This window comes from Fistularia commersonii, chromosome 5, assembly GCF_037954325.1.
Source record: "Fistularia commersonii isolate RoL2024-O1a breed Wild chromosome 5, RoL_Fcom_v1.0, whole genome shotgun sequence".
NCBI lineage: Eukaryota > Metazoa > Chordata > Actinopteri > Syngnathiformes > Fistulariidae > Fistularia > Fistularia commersonii.
In genome coordinates this window covers 13881830-13899085 of record NC_141288.1, presented here as the reverse complement: position 1 = coordinate 13899085, position 17256 = coordinate 13881830, and the positions used below count along the sequence as shown (strand labels likewise).

General features: G+C 38.7%; 1 protein-coding gene across 2 annotated transcripts in view; it reads left to right on the top strand.

The window, feature by feature from the left end:
- cdk17 (cyclin dependent kinase 17) overlaps positions 1 to 17256 on the top strand; it is a 48976-nt gene that overhangs the window by 14570 nt on the left and 17150 nt on the right. Inside the window, exons 2-3 of one of the 2 annotated variants that reach the window (XM_086146938.1) lie at positions 6932 to 7076; positions 9898 to 10062. In XM_086146938.1, the coding sequence (XP_086003064.1) occupies positions 6950 to 7076; positions 9898 to 10062 (292 nt within the window). In that variant the 5' untranslated portion in view covers positions 6932 to 6949. The remainder of the gene's footprint in view (positions 1 to 6931; positions 7077 to 9897; positions 10063 to 17256) is intronic. The other variant, XM_086146939.1, reaches the window with a different exon arrangement.

Below are 17256 nucleotides of genomic sequence, written 5' to 3'. Positions count from 1 at the left end.
ATGGAACAACATCGAAGCTCAGTAATGGTGGGCTTTACTGTTGCTCAAAGAAAAAAGTGTCGACCCCCCAACTGTGAGTGGTAATTGTTTGAATAAACACTAGAAAACTATTTGCTCTACAGGGCTTCCTGTCCCAAAGGCTTGGGAGGCATCTGAGTCCCGGGGTGTTGAGTTTACACCCAAGTGACAGTGGTAGTGGTAGACTTCATAAATCCAGAATCTGTGCAAGAGGGATAAAGGGTAGCGGTGCATTACTATAAAAATTGTTTGCTTTTATAATGGTGAACTGTATTAAATTATAAACTAATCATACTAAATTATAAACTAATCCCATTAATCATATAAATTGAAAACGGCCTATTAGAAAACATGTATAATGCATTTTTTTTCATTTGGCCTAAGAGCTGCTCCTCTCCTACCAGATTAAAAACTGGAAAACCATATCATAATTAAATTATAGGAGTTCACAGGGAAGGTAGTTTCGGTAAAATTGAGCATTAAAAAGTCCATGTTTAAGGAAGGTTCGTAACTGCAAGTGGGAGATATCAGATGCATAGAGGCATTCACCCTAAAGCTTTTAGACAGGTGAAACCCTGTGAGGTGGATTACATCATAGATCATGGTGCTGAATGTAATATGTACTGGCAATAAAAGAGGGAACTCCATGGTGTCTGTGCTGTGATCTTTAAACCTTTGCAGGGCAATGATTGGTTGGAGGCACTGCAAACCATGCACAGCCCCCCGGCCCCTCGGGCCCAAAAATCATCGTTCATGTACAGGGAAAAATCCACACCTGTGCAAGGAGTCACATTTCAGCTGCACTGAAATCGTCTCATCTAAAGGTGCTTTGATTTGCCTACTCGGCATTGTTTAAATCTAAAACTGCCTTATCGTAGGAGAATCAAGTCCTCGTGGCTCTTATATAGGCCGCTTGCTTATCCGACCAATACCAAATCTGCAGAGACAATTAGCTTTCTTATGTTAAAGTGATGGGGATTTGTCACAAAGACTTGAGCGACAGAGAAAGTTTGCTATAAGTTAACATTAAGCTTACAAATATTAAAACTCATTTTTGTATTTCCATACTACATAGTTCTAGCCAGTATTTTCAACATTAAATTTGGTTTAAAATTAAGCCAAGGGCTGTAGTTGTTGAAATAGCTGCTTCAAAGGAGGGTAAATAGTGCAGTTCTTGGAGGCAATTTTCAACCATGGATTGATATATAGTTACAGCCTGAGGAGGCTGTGTGTGAGAGAAAGAGTGAGAGAGAGCGAGAGCGAGAGACAGAGAGACAAGCTCAATGCTAAATTACAGTGGCCATGCTCCTGGTAATGAAGGATCACGCCAGTCACTACTGGTGTGACTCAGTGGTGTTTTTCTAAATAGGTTTGGACAACAAAGGGGGTGTTTGAACAGAGGTCAAAGCTACTGTAAATGAGGCTCTGGGTTCTTTATTGTTTGAGAGAGAACAGTTCTTGTAGTTGTTGGGTCTTTGTGTAACATTTAACCAATATCACTATTGTTATTTAGGGTAAATTCACATAGACAATGTCCTGAAAAAGTATTCTGCAGTCTTGGGAAAAAATGTAGATTCGCCAGTCATCAACCCACAAAATACATAACAATGGAGATTATTTTGAAATTCAAAAAAAATCTCATAAGGGAACATGTTTAAGATTTTTGCCAAAAAAAACAACAGAAAGAGATGGCAAAAAAAATCCAGGGAAGTCTTTACCAAGAAGTTATCTAGAAATGAGTAAAAGTCATTTAAATATCATCTAAAAGTCCTCCATCTGAAATTCCATCTAATTTTCCTCCATCAGTAGAATAAAATGCCAGTAGGGATTCCAAAAAATATTTCAGGCAGTTGCAGCCCTAATGAACCCTGCCCTCTCAGCACTTCCACATACAGTATTAATGTCTGTTACACCAGCCAGATTGTCACTGGAAGTGCCTTGGTACAAAGATCGAGTTCTGACTCAGTCCGTTTCACAGTAAAAGAATTTCTAATAATGTGGATTGGCTGCTTATGCAACATTTGTGGTGTCAAAAGCCATTTTTGCATTCTGCCCATGTTCATGCTGAGGATAAAGATATTATAGATGTGAATAGCTTTTTTCAGTAGTAGCGGAGCATATTATTGCCTTAAAATAATTTCTGTATGAATACAGCCTCTTGCATAACCCTACACAAATAGATCTCTTTGATATGTGAGATCATTTTCCTCTCAGCTGCATCTCATCCTGACTCCCTTATGTCCTCTGCACAAAAGAAAGACCCAATTCTTTGTATTTCAAAGTGCTGTGATTCTCATATGAGTGATACTATTTTTGGAATCTATTTTTAACTGCTGTGTCATTACTTTTACTGTTGATTTGCCTGACAATGCTATTTCCCAAATATTTTAATTTATTACATATTTATATATCTACATATATTTATTGCGTTCACAATGAAACTTACTGATTACTATTTGTTTTATCAGAATTTCTTAGTAAGAGTTGCAATTATTTAAATTTCATGTTTACTCAATGTATTCTCCCCTTTCCAGGTATACCAAGAGTTCCAATGGTTGAATACTTTGTTGGAATATTAATTGAAAAGGACAACAGAAAGTTTTGGCAGTAGAAAATTGGTGACACAACTCCTTGTAGCCTTAGCAGAACTGTTGCATTAACCAGATATTGCCAGATTGAAGGGCTGAAGGACAGATATTCATCCCTCCTTGTGCATCATATTGATACAAAAGCAGCTGACTGACTATATAAATCAGCTGTCTTTCCTAAGCAATAGAGATTCGACAAACAAGAAGGGCAGTACCCCAAGGGGTGGCTCTACTGACCTGCAGGACCTCAAACACTGTTTTCTGAGCCCCGCTCTTAGTCTCATCTTTTTTTTTCTAGTTTAATGAAATCATAAATGTTTACTGTGGTCCATCTGATTATTTTAATGTTCACTGTGCTGTTCAACAAAGCATTTGCCGTCCCATTGTATTTGAAAGAAGTAACATATCAGTACTGCACGCCCCAAAATCACCAACAATGATCCGCACAGATGAAGAGCATGACAAGGTGGTCCTCCCCCCCCCCTTTTTTTTTTTTGGTAAACCAGCATTTTAAAAAAAACGTTGTTTTTTTTCTTGATGTAAAATGACATACTTAGCCCCAGCGGGACCATCAAAAACACTATGCTTTTCAAATCAATATCTACCTGGTAGTGTTGGCATGTGGCATGTTCTCTGCCTGTATTCAACCCAAAATTTGGGGTGTTTGAATTTTTGCACTGAAAAAAATCCTTTTAGATATGTAACCTACAAAGTTGGTTTGGGAAGCTAACCAAGTATTATAAGGACTTGTAGCAGTCTGCATGTTTGTGGCAAAATACATAAAATGAGTATTTCCATGTGGCTCATTCACACCACCAGAAGAAAATGCATTGGGACAAAACTCTCCCCCTCCCCCATGCCCTTTTTCCCCTCTCCGTTTTGTCGTGGCACTGTAAATGCCTCCAGTCACTGTGTGATTTCATGGCTTTTAACCAAACACAAAAACTCCATTATGGTTATATTCGCCAAAATGAACTCACTTTCTCTCTCCCGTTACTTCTTTTCCCCCGCTCCTCTTTTTCTTACTCCTCCACATTCACGCATCCCTGACATCAAGATATAAAGCCACATTTTCCATTTCATCACCTTGTCCTGATACTGCAGGGTAAGGAGAAGGAACACTGTAGCTGCAGTGAGAATGTCTGAAGACAAGAGAGGAAGGAAGGTGCAGTTATGTGTGTGCGAGGGAGGGGGGGGTTATTAGCCCAGTAATTAGGCCTCATCAGTCGCTGTCTCTCCTTGGTTGTTTGCCCTTTGAAGTCTCTTCTAGACTACCCACAGGGCACTTGGGGTGTTTCCAGGTTGGGGCAGAGGAGTGATGGATTCGGGTTTTTTGAGGAATGTGGGTCAAATGTGCATAAAGAATATCTGGAGATGCTGATGATGAGACATATGTGTGTGTGTGTGGTGGGGGGCTCACTTCTTTCTCTCTGTCTTTCAATCGCTGGCAGACTGCTCAGGCTTTTCATGTGTAATCCCACCACATATATTTCATTCATATATGCCAGATGCTGTACTCACTAATACATGCTCATACTGAACACATGAACACACTCTCACACAGACATCACATGGGTCTCTTTGTTTTGGTTTGCTGCACAGATAACACCCGGCTCTGTTACAAGTCCCTGCAAGGGAGACAAAGAGTGCTTATCTCACATTGTGTGTGTGTTTGTGTGTGTGTGTGTGTGTGAGTGTGGGGTGGGTGGTGGTGGAAAACATTTGAGATTTTATTCATTTTAAATGTGCACACGGATTTTACAGGCTGTATATTCAGCTCCATTAACTAAACTTCTTAATTTTCTTCCCTAGTGTGCGCACATGTGCATGTGCACCCATTGTCTTTACATCTGCATTCTAAAAGATCCACTTTAGCATTGCAAAATAACCTATCTGAAGCGCATCCAAGTTTCTTTTTTAACTTTATCATCAACCACTTTATAATTTCTGTGTACATAACTGATAGTTTCAAATTGAGGCTTTTGTCTGTTTTAAAAAGTGGAATGTGTTCCACAAAGTAGGTTAATATTTGGTAAAGCTTATCTCTAAAGCTAAACATACTTCAATAGATAACAATTATGAAAAAAGTTATAAATCTTGTCTTAACAGATTCTGAATCTTTGGTTAGCTTTATTTGGGAAAATTCTATCTATCAAAGTTTATTTTTAAGGAACCACAGATAAAAAGCTGCAAAATATTAATTAATAATGAACCAGTAATTTCCTTGAAATCAGTGTTTATGAAGCTAAAAAAAAACTAAATTGAAATTACCTTCACCAAAGAAAGCATCCATAGATTAATGACAAATCTGCCATGAATTAAAGAAAATAATCCCCCAAAAAACAATAAAAAATACAGTAGCCGATTTGTAAATCTACATTGGTTTGCTACAAAGAATTCTCTTTTAAAATAAATGAAACTGTCAGTGCGTTACTTAAAAAAATGCAAGTTAATTTTAAATCAGCAAGTAAATTAGCACAAAATATTAGCTAGACATGACAGAAAAGTTTAATCAGGCAATACTGAACTACCTTAGCATATAGAGCATATAGCTTATCTTTGTGTTTAGACTCTGCAAGTGGTTGTCGGACTTTTACTGGTAAAGGCAGATAGAATAAAATTGACATAGTGTCAAATACAAAAATTATTATTCATTTATAAAAACGGAAGATTGATAGTATTCCCGTCTGTAACCTGCTGGGAATTAATTAGACCAATATCCGCCTGCTGAGAGTGAATCCAGGTCATCATAACAAACATGCACGCACACACCGGCACAGCCAGGGCGAATGGTGAAAGATTTGGTGCTTCCATTGGTGTTGCACAGTGTGAGAAGGACACACTGTGGTTGTATGATTGTCTGCTGTAGCGGCTACAGGTAGTGACACTGATTGATGAGGTAAGTGACAGCAGACAGTGCCATGAATGATACAGGGGTGTGAAAGCAGACAGATATCTGGTTCCTGACTGTGAGTTGCTTTGACTTTGAGAGGAAGAACTTGGTGGCAGATTACCTTTAACTTTAAAGTATGAATTTTGTTTGTTTTTCTGTCTTACTTTGACAATTGGACTTTGTTTCTTTACTTGAAGACAATTCACATCTACAGGAAACCATTTTATTCATACTGTGACCACTGCCTACTTTATATTTATATTTATAGTTTCTATTGCATCTCGTTGTTGTTCTTAAGGTGGGTTAAACCTTTAGAAACCCAAATATCTAGTCATCCCCTTTTAGAATAGAGATTTTAAGATCTGTTTTGACGACCATATTTTATTGATATTTTTTATCTAGCATTAGAGTTTAACAAGAGCCTGATTTGGGGATTTCCATTTAAAATCTGTCAATTTTCCAAACTAGCATTCCATGCAGCTGGTTGTTAGAGGCAATGTTTTGACCAGTGTGTTGAAAAATATCCCAATCTAAAATATTTATACAAAGCTCCAATGTCAGTGGATGAATTGTTCTATCCCAAATTATTGTTTTTTGCTCCATCAAATCCAGTAAAGTGAGGCTCTGAAAAGAATTTTATTTATCACCAATTGACTGAAAGAGCTTTTAAACCAAATCAGTTATGACTCAAGGTCACTATCCACTAGAAGTAGTCTGATCTTTTTTTCTGACATAAGCCAGTAGCACTAGAAACAAAGCAGCTGAACAGGGGAATGACAAAAAAGGAAAGAGATGTGACAAGCAGAGGTCATCTTGTTTTCTGCCAAAGGTCAGCCTGGACGGGCGGGGTATTTCAGCTGCAGCTTCCTTACTGCATTTCCTCCACTCACCAAGCATGCCCCTTCCTCACACACACTGTAACAGGCGTTAGCACAGTAATACAATGAGCAGCAACAGGCTTGAGGGAGGCTGAACAAGGTGTTTCCTGTGACCTAGTCGACTGGTGCCACAACACAAACGCTGTGGTTCAGGACAAAACTCTGTTTGCTTAGGGGTGTGTTTGTGTGTCCGCCGACCAACTTGACACTCTCCTTCAATTAAAATGCATTTACGTCCTCCCTGTGTAAATGTAGTTCAAGTGCGTATTCAAGTCTGTGGTGTTCATTCATTATTCATGCTTTGTTTATGAGTTATTCATGTGTTGTTGGACCATTAGCAGAGCGGATGAATATTAAAGTAGCTTTACATTATTCATGAAGTGAGACTTTATTTTGGACTGTACAAGGTGTTGGTAAACCTTCCTTGTGTACACACACACACTCACACACACACACACTCACACACAACAGCACCTACAGCAAGCCTTTCTTTTGAATGGTTATGGCTTGTGGCAAGTGGATGTTGACCCATACTCTGTCTCTGTGTCACACAGGTCGTGCACTGCCCTGTCATGGAGAAGATGAAGAGGATTAAGAAGCGTCTGTCGTTAACTCTTCGCTCGAGTCAGACCATCGACGAGTCTTTGTCGGAACTGGCTGAGCAGATGACGATTGAAGACGGCGGCACAAAAGACAACGGTCTGTATTTTATGATGTTCAAAAAAGAATAGGATTCAGTAGTTTCAGATTTTTTTCTCTATTCCAAAAATATCGCTTTAGTTGGGTAGTGATCTATTTCTTTAAAGGTATGTTTTGTATTATATCCTTTTGCAATTAGTAGTTTTTTTCAGTTTTTTATACTTTTTCTCATTGTGGAGTTCTGGTGACTTTCTCATTCTTCCATTCCTCTATATCACTTTTTGAATGTTCTCAGCTTTCAGAAGACAAAAGACCTGTCACACCTGTGATCAGATTCATTTTTGATGAATAGGAATGTATGATTTTGTACAAAAATGGTGCAGCAAATGACCTTAAAATGATTTGCAGCTACAATAGAGCTTTTGTAAAACAGCTGAAATAACTGAAACTTCCTCAGCAATTATTCAGATTTAATTGGAATTAATTAAAATATGTCTAATAGAAATTCAAATGGGTATGATAATTGAAATAGATTTGAAAAAGCTTCTGTAATCTGCAAAACTTTTGTGGAGTGTAAGATTTACAGATACAGTGCAGCTAGTGAAAGAGATGCTTTGTGGTTTTACACCTTTCTGAATGCATGCATCTGCAAGCAGGGTGAAACCACATGAACAGAGCTCTCAATATTTTCTGTCACTGTCAGGGGAATTTAAATTATGAAACAGCGAAGTTGATGAATAGTGAGTGAAAACTGTGTATGTGTGTGTGCGCGCGCGCGGGCGTGCGTGTGCATGCGTGTCCGTGTGTGTCGTAACAACTGTGATGGGCTTCCACTAAGCCGCTTGTTATGTAATGGGAGTAAGAGCAGGGAAGCTACTTGACATCCACACACTAGCTCCAGCTTGACAACTGAGATGTTGATATCCAGTGAACAACACATTTTTCTTGTCTTTTTTATCATCCTGTCTCTACTGTGCAATGTGTCTACAATGAGCCGCTACTTAAAAAGAAGCATGGATGTGGTTTTAAGACACTTGTAATCGAGAGCTGTCTGGATAAGGGACATACACATCCATCTTTTGCAGCCTTTTTACTGACTTCTCATTCAGACTGACTACAATGAAGCTGTGGACTGAACTGTACTATCCTTAAAACCATATCTGAATCTTCTGGATGATAATAATAATAATGAAAATGTTGTCCTGGGTCAGTCGTATCATTCATACAAAGTCAAATAACATTAATTACAGGTAAACCTTTTTTGTGTTAAAATTGCAAGGATTTGGTTTATAATTCTGTTCAAATGTATAACACATAGGGTAAGTTTGGAATTTTGAATAAATAAGTTTACAGTCACTTCTTCAAGCAGTAAAAAAAATATTTTGCACAAAAACAAAGGAGAAGCAGGTAAACACATTTTCACTACTTTTCCATCATAGTGTCACTTTTCATGTAGCCTCATTTCCATAACAGTCTCAGTGGCATAAACCCATCTTGGTTGATCATCTTCAATAGATGTTTCCATTTAAATAGATGCATTTCTTCAGTATTTTTTGTTTGTTTTTATTTCCACTTAAAATACAATGCAATGCAAAGAAAAGTTACATCAGAAGTTTACACGGACATTCCAAAAAATCTCAAACCTTAGCTGCTGACACCGGATCATAGAGACATAATGATGGACCACTGGCTTGGAGTTTACTTAAATTTGTTGAAATAAGAGCGAGAGACCAAGGGAGAGAGAAAGGGCTGGGAATGAAGGATTCTCCTTCAATCCCAGCATATGTGTTGTTTTCCTATGTTTGAAACATCCAAAAACAAGCAGACAATAGCATTTGCTGTTGTAGTTCTGTTTGCTGAATTTCAGCTCTATTGTAATTAAGTTAACAAAAACACTTAGCACACAAACCTTGCTCAGAATTTTAAGAGTACACCTCAAATAAGACTGAGAACTTATGCCCATCTCAATTTGATCTTATTTTGTAGTTGAAAACCAGGCATAAATGCATTGAATACCCAGATGAATACACAGATATGAAAGCATAAAATTTTGATTGGATTGTACAATGCGGGCAGCAGGAAAAAAACAGTGCAGTGTGGACCACATGAAAAACTTGGTATTTTCACTGTCATTGTGGGACTTCTGAATGTCAGACAGAAACAGCTTGTGCAGTTTTTCAAAGAAAATTGAATAAAAATACACTGCATGGAGTAACTGATACTGAATGAAAGTAACATCCTCAAAAATGATTTATGCAGCAAGCAAAGAAACAAATTACTAGATAGAGTACCAAAGCGAAGATCCTTCATACACATAAAGTTTGGACCTCTAGATTTAAATGACAAAAATTTCCTTTTGTGATATAGTTTAACCAGATATTGGACCTTTAGGTGATGCTATTCAGTCAGAACTTTCTCAAATATATGTTAAATGTCACTTCAGAGATAAGAACCACCAGCTTGCCTTCTGCATCCTTAAGTTACTTTGGCTTCCAGAAAATTGCTCATTGTCTTTGCTGAATATTCAGTTTCAGGCTCTGCTGGGTTTATTTTGACACTCTAAACAAGTTTTTCATTTCCAAAATAAATTAAGGAAGAAAACATCATTGTGGCCCAAAAATGTTTTCAGCGTTCTTTGTATCCTTTTCCTTTTTATTCACTCAGAGTTCCACTCAGTAGAATTTAATGTTTGATATTTTTGAATTGCTGGCTTAGAGGAAAGTTTTAAAAAGTAGGTATAACTGTAATGGGGAACATTGCAGGAAGCTGGGGAAGAGAAAAAAAAAGGACAGCGAATTTGTAGAGACTTGTGATGCAACTGGAAAGCCTCTGCGGGTTTTGTAGGAATGCAGGCATCTTGACGGGTCTCATTGTGTTCCAGAGCCCTTCATGAGGAACGGCCGCCCCCCCACCTCCCACAGCATGCACTCCTTCCTGCACCAGTACACCGGCTCCTTCAAGAAGCCCCCGCTCCGCCGGCCGCACAGCGTTATTGGTGGTACCCTGGGGTCCTTCATGGCCATGCCGCGCAATGGCAGTCGACTAGGTGAGACAGGCATACTAATTTGCACACTGACACACACACATACACGCACACACACAGAAGGAAGTGGGTAGTGGGAGAGCAGATGGCATCTGGGAACAAACAGGAAACTTGTCACGGTCCTGAAATTTCCATCCTCTGTCCCAAACATCCTCAAATGTACTGTGACTGGGCGCCCTTCCCATGAGGCAGCGTTCCTCTTAACCCTCAGGAGGCTATTTGCACTCCAGTGACAGCTGGATGGGGGATTCACTCAGATATGATGCTGCTTCCTGTGCGAATTGATTCATCACAGTTGATCTGTTGCGGCTTTTCTCATCCTCAAGATTGGATGGGAGATGACAGCAACATGATACAAAGCTGCAACAGATTTGGAGTGGGGGCTTGTGAAAGCAACGACAGCATTCACAGGACAGAATTTAACGTGGGATTAAGGATCTTTGTTATCAAAAAACTACAAGCTTCTTTCTTTGTCTTTGCCCGAAAGAAAAGAATTTGCGAGATCTGGATGGGATAAGGTTGCTAGAGTTCATCATAGCAATATCGGTAATTTATCGTTTATTTTTTCTCAAGGTTATTTCTTTACTTGTTTGGTTTTCAGTTCCCCTTCAAGGGAGGCTGGATTCTTAGAAATTGTTGGGCCTTTTTTGTGAAATGCTGAGCCCTGCCCTTTTGTATGCATCATGATGCATGTGCAAAATGTCTTGTGTTCTAAAGGGGCTTCTAGACATCCAAGTATGTTTGCAGGTGCTCGTTTCAATTTTGAGGGAAGCATTAGCATTTTCCTCATCATGGAACCAATAAGGGATTATCCTATGCTATCTTAATACTTCTGAGGCAGCTGTAGGCGAAGTCTAATAAATTACCCAAGGGATCCCACGTGGGGCCTTGAGGAACAAGTTACAAATTGGTAAAAGAATAAAAAGTTAAGGTTTGAAAATGGTAAGAATAAGAAGTGCAAGGCATTCTCTAGTCTGCAGTTCTGTTTGCTTTACTTTCTATTAGGGGAATCATGAGTTTTTTTTCCTTTATCTAGATTTGAACAGGAAAAACTACCTTTTTTTGATGGTCACAAAGGAAGTTTGAGTTTTTTTTTCCTTTATCTAGATTTTTAACAGGAAAAACTACCTTTTTTGATGGTCACAAAGGAATTTTGAGTTACATGTGTAAATGAGAGTTGTTGGATGAGATTTTTCATCAGCCCTGCAGCTTATTTTATGTAGTTAGTCACCACTGAACCAGATAGGTACAGCTGAGAACCTTAAACAAACATTGCTTCAATTGTACTACACAAAAACAGATTTTTCTTCTGCATGGCCTGACTGCAATAACCAAAATCTGTGTGCCGTCTCCTTTCACCCTGGGTTGAATTAATATACTGTTTGATAAAATATGATCAATATTACACAGCAGATAAGTTGTCTGATGTGCTTCTGTAAGATTGCATTTGGTGCTGTAGACTGTTGTGTTTGTCCTAATTCAGCAAAAATATATTAATTATAATGTAATATAATTAGATTAATTCCAAATTAATACAATTGGTGCTTTGTAGTTGTTGCTTTTTAGTGCTCACACAGCAACATTTCTCATCAGTCCTAAGCTTTAAACAAACACTGCTCTAGCTTGTCGCCTCTATCAACATAACTTCTTTCTGCATTGTTAATTAAGCTGTTGCTGCTTCACAATTATAGTCTCAAATCAAAATCAGCTGCTGTTATGCTCAAATAGGTGGTACCATACGTGCCATTTTTTTCCTTTGCTGTGAATCAAGAATTGAAGTTCTGGCCATCTAGTTAACATTTGAGGAGAGTGTAGTTACTTGGACAGCAGTGAGAGCCATTGATAACAAAGCTAAATCCCTTACTTTTTCTCAGTGGTTCCTTTTTCTTCCTATGCAGGGACCAAGGTGATAAGTATAATGAGTCTTTAATCCACAGAATCTTTTGAAACGTTTGTTGGACCATTGTGGGACAAATAGTGTTTACAAGCAAACAACTTCTCTGCACTGTCTTGGGTTTGACTCTACAAGAAATACAGTTCTAAAATAATTTCATCTCAGTTTTGGAAACAAATGGGGAAGGTGTAAGCGATTTGTGAGCTTATATAAAATAAACACAATTAGAAATTCTTACATTGCTGCAAATTTCGCATTAATTTGTTTGACACCATAGAGAATTATAAAATACCTGTAATTGCATTGGTGCAATGTATGAATCAGTCTATTGACTGTGTTTTCACTTGAGACAAACCACTCCAGGGTGAGAGCGAAAGTGAGTCCAGCGAAGCCTTTCTTGGCATCCTCATGTGTCCTGTGCCCAGCATCTGATTTGATTGCTGTTTTCATTGAGTGCCAAATGAAGCGAGCTGTGGGGGGAATTTCTCTGGACGTGCCCATTTTACAGATGGCTGATTATGTGCAAGACCTGTTGAGCCTTGCACCGGACCCTGGCCTAAATACAGGAACTTGGATCTGAAAATAGGATAGTTAAAGATGAATTTGGAGCATCATACACTGCAGCTTTAGCATGTGAACTGATTAGCAAAGTCAAGAAATGCAGAAGAGTAAAAAATGATTACAAAGAACTTCAAGAAAAAGGGAAAGCATGGATACATAAACACGTGTAGGAAAGAAAAAATTGAATTTATGTGATTGAAATAGTTACGGGATTAGTTTGGGATTTTTCATGGTTGGAAAGAAAAAAACTACATGATGTAGGAGGAAGATTCAGAAGAAGACGGGTATGAAGCAGGTTTGACTTGGAAAGATATGTTTTCAGCAGAGGGAGATGGAAGATATAAAGTTCTGGGAGATAATAGCAACCTGTGGGTGAAAGTGAGGGGAGGTTGAAAGGAGGGGAAAGTAGGACAGATGAGATCAGTGGGAGATTTTGGAGAAGAGTCACATAAGTTAGCGAAGGTAGCCGGGGAATGTGTTGGAGTGGGTCAAAGGGAGTTCGATTGGAGCTGGCAAGAAAGGTGGATGTAGAAAGTGAAAGAAGTTGTTTTTGAAGTGGGGTAAGAAATGTTTAAATCATAGACAAAAATGACTATAAGCCATAAGCTTCCAAGGAGGAGAAAAATTGAAGAATGGTGACATATCATTTTTTTAAAGGTGCTAGAGATGGAATGTAACTTGGTCAGGAGGACAAAAAATATGGAATAAACCAAGGAAAGCATATCTTCATATTTTGAAGATCCAAGGTTCATTCATGTCAGCAGCCATTATGCTTGCTTACCTTGCCATTTTCACTAAATCAGTCCTAAGCAATCTGGATAAGAAATAACAGAAATAAAAAGTGCATTGATGGATTCAGTGGCAAAGAAGACATAGTTTGATCTTCTTTGGCTTTAGTTGCTGCACAATTCTCTTTTTATTTCTTTTGGAGTAGAGCAGTTGACTGCAGCTATCTGTCTTGGAACTCTAACCATACTGCACTTTTGGAGCCAAAATATCAGTTAATTGGCTGATGTTCTTTATATAACAAGTACTTATGTGTTACATCACCATATGCATTAGACATATAAAGTACTCATTACAAAAATATTCTCAAGTTTTTGATGATTAAGCATCTTTCTGACTGTTCTGACATCAAGAAAATTTAACCCTCTCAGGCTCAAATTAAGTTGTGGCGTAATTAGCTAAGTAGCATTTAGCTGTCGCAAATCTGCAACATATGCCTGGAGAGGGTTAACAAAATACTGTTGAAGTGATAACTGGCTGCCCAAGGATGTTAATTTAATGCTAAACAAATGTTAATATAACATTCCAAAGGCATCAGTTGAACTCTGGAGACATGCCAATTTAACAACAGAAACATCAGATTGTTGGGTGGACAGAGGTCACATTTTTCCGAAAATAAAAATCAAGTTAAATTTAAACATCCAAACATAGGACGTGGTATTTAAAAAGTATCAATGTCACAAAGTGAAAAGATGTCATGTTGTGAAAATATTGGCATTTGTTTGTAGAATGAGAGATTCTGGTATGTCAACCTTACAGTCCTCACATCTGCCAAAAAAAAAGAGAAAAGAGGAGCAACAAGCAACTAAAAAGGGGGCAGCTTGATAATGAATGTTGGTGTTTCTCAGCATGTGAGGAAACTAATTTACAACCAGGTGACCCCGGACAGGTTCCTGCTCTTGATGTACGTGTGTTGGATTGCAGCTGAAACAAAGTGCAGCAAAGCACGGCATTAACTCGAGAGGGGCATAATGTATCAAGAGTGAAACTGTAGGAATAGTTTCTTGGACTAATGCCTCTGTAAAACCTCTTATGTCACAGTTAGAGTAATAATGGGGATTATAGTGTCTGAAATCCAGTCAGCCCCCCCACCCCCCATAAAAAAAATAAAAAAATTGTTTCTTGCAGTTTTTTACATTCCAGTGCCTTTACATTCAGTGACAGATTGCATTGTCTGAGGTGCTGATGATGACAGAAAGCTTCTCATCCATGTCTTGTTGCTAGTGTGTGTGTGTGTGTGTGTGTGTGTGTGTGTGTGTGTGTGTGTGTGTGTGTGTGTGTGTGTGTGTGTGTGTGTGTGTGTGTGTGTGTGTGTGTGTGTGTGTGTGTGTGTGTGTGTGTGTGTGTGCATGCGCGGGGTGATGGGTTGGGGAGGGGGGATCCATGTGGTATGTACATCAGCGTGCTTGCTCCCACTGTGCTATGGTAATTTCCCTGCCCTGAAGGAGATGGTTCAGTTTGAAGTGTTTAATCTCTGGCCTTAGGGGCTACAAGGGTCTGAGAGGAGACGGCAGAGCAAGGTGCCAGTCAACAAGAGGAATAAGAAAGTTGATATTTGTATGGTATATTGGAAAAATAACTGTAAGATAAATACACTCCTCATACCCTCAGTATTACATCTCCCATTACTCTATATCTCTAGAAATACTAAAATGATGTTGGAATTTCATAATGAACTTGTCAAAGACTGGTACATCACCATCATTGATTTAAACCTTTGAATGTGTTATTTTTCTGATTTAAAATTTAAAAAAAGAAAAGGTTAAGTTCATTGCATGATTAGGACTAGTTTAAGTTCATTTTAATTCATTTGCTCATTTTTTAACTTATTTCCCAAAGAATAATGTTAAATTTCCCTAATTTGACCATTGATTCCTACATACTTGTTTGTTACAGTCTTAAATGTAACATTTTTTGGTCTGCTTCCTCTTCGAAAGGCAAGGAGTTTTGCTTCAATAGTGTGAATACAATGCAGCTCCAGGTCCAAGTCAAATGACAGAAAAGCGGTTTGTTTCAGGTACGAGCAGCTTGGGAGTGCTGTCGGAGAGCTTAGTTCACTCTGGTACTTGTAGTTTTTTTCCTTTTCTTTTGATGCATACTGGAATGCCAAAAGGCATTTTTCTCTACTTTCTCAAGCAAAACAACTCATGCACAAGTATTTTTAGTACTATATCTTCAGATCCTTTTTTTTGAATATTATGGATTTGTTGAAATTGTGACATTACTTGAGACAAAAATAAAAGTAACAAAGGAGTCTGTCATAATTCAGCCATTATTGTTTCAGAACAAGCGCAACGCCACCAAAATATATAATAAATGTTATTTCATAGCATTTCATTAATTATCTATAATGCTTATCCTGCAGTCAGGGTTGCAGTGGAGCCAGAGCCTATTCTGGCTGTCATTGGGTGAGAGGCAGAGTACACCCTGCCCCAGTTGCCAGTTCATCACAGGGCCACATAAAGAGACAAACAACCATTCACTCTCTCATTCACACGTCTGGGTAATTTAGGGTTGTCAGATAATCTACTGCATGCTTTTGGTCCGTGGAAGGAAACTGGAGAAATCAAGAGGAAACATTTCATTAAATGGAAGTCTTATTTTTACACATTGATACTTGTTCACTGGTGGTGGTCAAAATATGTATGTATGTACAATAAAGCAATTTCAGTTTGGATCAATTCGAGTTGGAAAAAAAAGAGTTTTTTGTTTGTTTATTTGCTTTTTCCCCACAGGGCTAATAATGGTAGTTTTAATGTAGCTTTTAACAGACACAGCATATTTTCAGTTTTAACACAATCGGTTGCGTCATGCTTTTATTGTCAGGTACTACAGTGGGTAGAACAAGTATTTGATACACTGCTGATTTTTCAGCTTTTCTCACTTGCAAAGCATGGTGAGGTCTGTATTTTTATCATACTTACTCTTAAATTGTGAGTGAAGGAATCTAAAACAAAAATCCAGAAAAACGCAATCTATGATTTTTAAGTAATTAATTTGCTTTATATTGCATAACATAGGTATTTGATATGTCAGAAAACCAGAACCTAATATTTGGTACAGAAACTTTTGTTGGCAATTACAGAGATCAGACATTTCCTGTAGTTCTTGACCAGGTTTGCACACACTGGGATTTTGGCCCACTCCTCCATGCAGATGTTCTCCAGATCCTTCTAGTTTTGGGGCAGTCGCTGTGCAATTTGGACTTTCAGCTCCCTCCAAAGATTTTCTATTGGGTTCAGGTCTGGAGACTGGTTAGGCCACTCCATCCACCTGAGGTGCTTCTTATGTAGCCACTCCTTAGTTGCCCTGGCTGTGTGTTTCGGGTCGTTGTCATGCTGGAACACCGCGATATGACCCATCTTCAAGGCTCTTACTAGGGGAAGGAGGTTGTTGGCCAACATCTTGCGATACATGGCCGCATCCATCCTCCCCTCAATACGGTGCAGTCATCCTATCCCCTTTGCAGAAAAGCATCCCCAAAGAATGATGCTTCCACCTCCATGCTTATGGTTGGGATGGTGTTTTTTGGGTTGTACTAATCCTTCTTCCTCCAAACACAGTGAGTGGCATTTTGACCAAAATGCTCTATTTTTGTCCCATCAAACCACATAAACTTCTTCCATTCTTCCTCTGGATCATTCAGATGGTTTTGGCAAACTTCAGACGGGCCTGGACATGTGCTGGCTTGAGCACGGGGACCTTGCGTGCACTTGGATTTTAATCCAAGGCGGCGTAGTTTGTTACTAATGGTTTTCTTTGAAACTTTGGTACCAGTTCTCTTCAGCTCATGGATCAGGTCCAGCCATGTAGTTCTGGGCTGATCCCTCACCTTCCTCATGGTTGTTGATGCCACACAAGGTGAGATCTTGCATGGAGCCCCAGACCAAAGGACATTGACCGTCATCTTAAACTTCTTCCATTTTCTAATAATTGTGCCAACAGCTGTTGCCTTC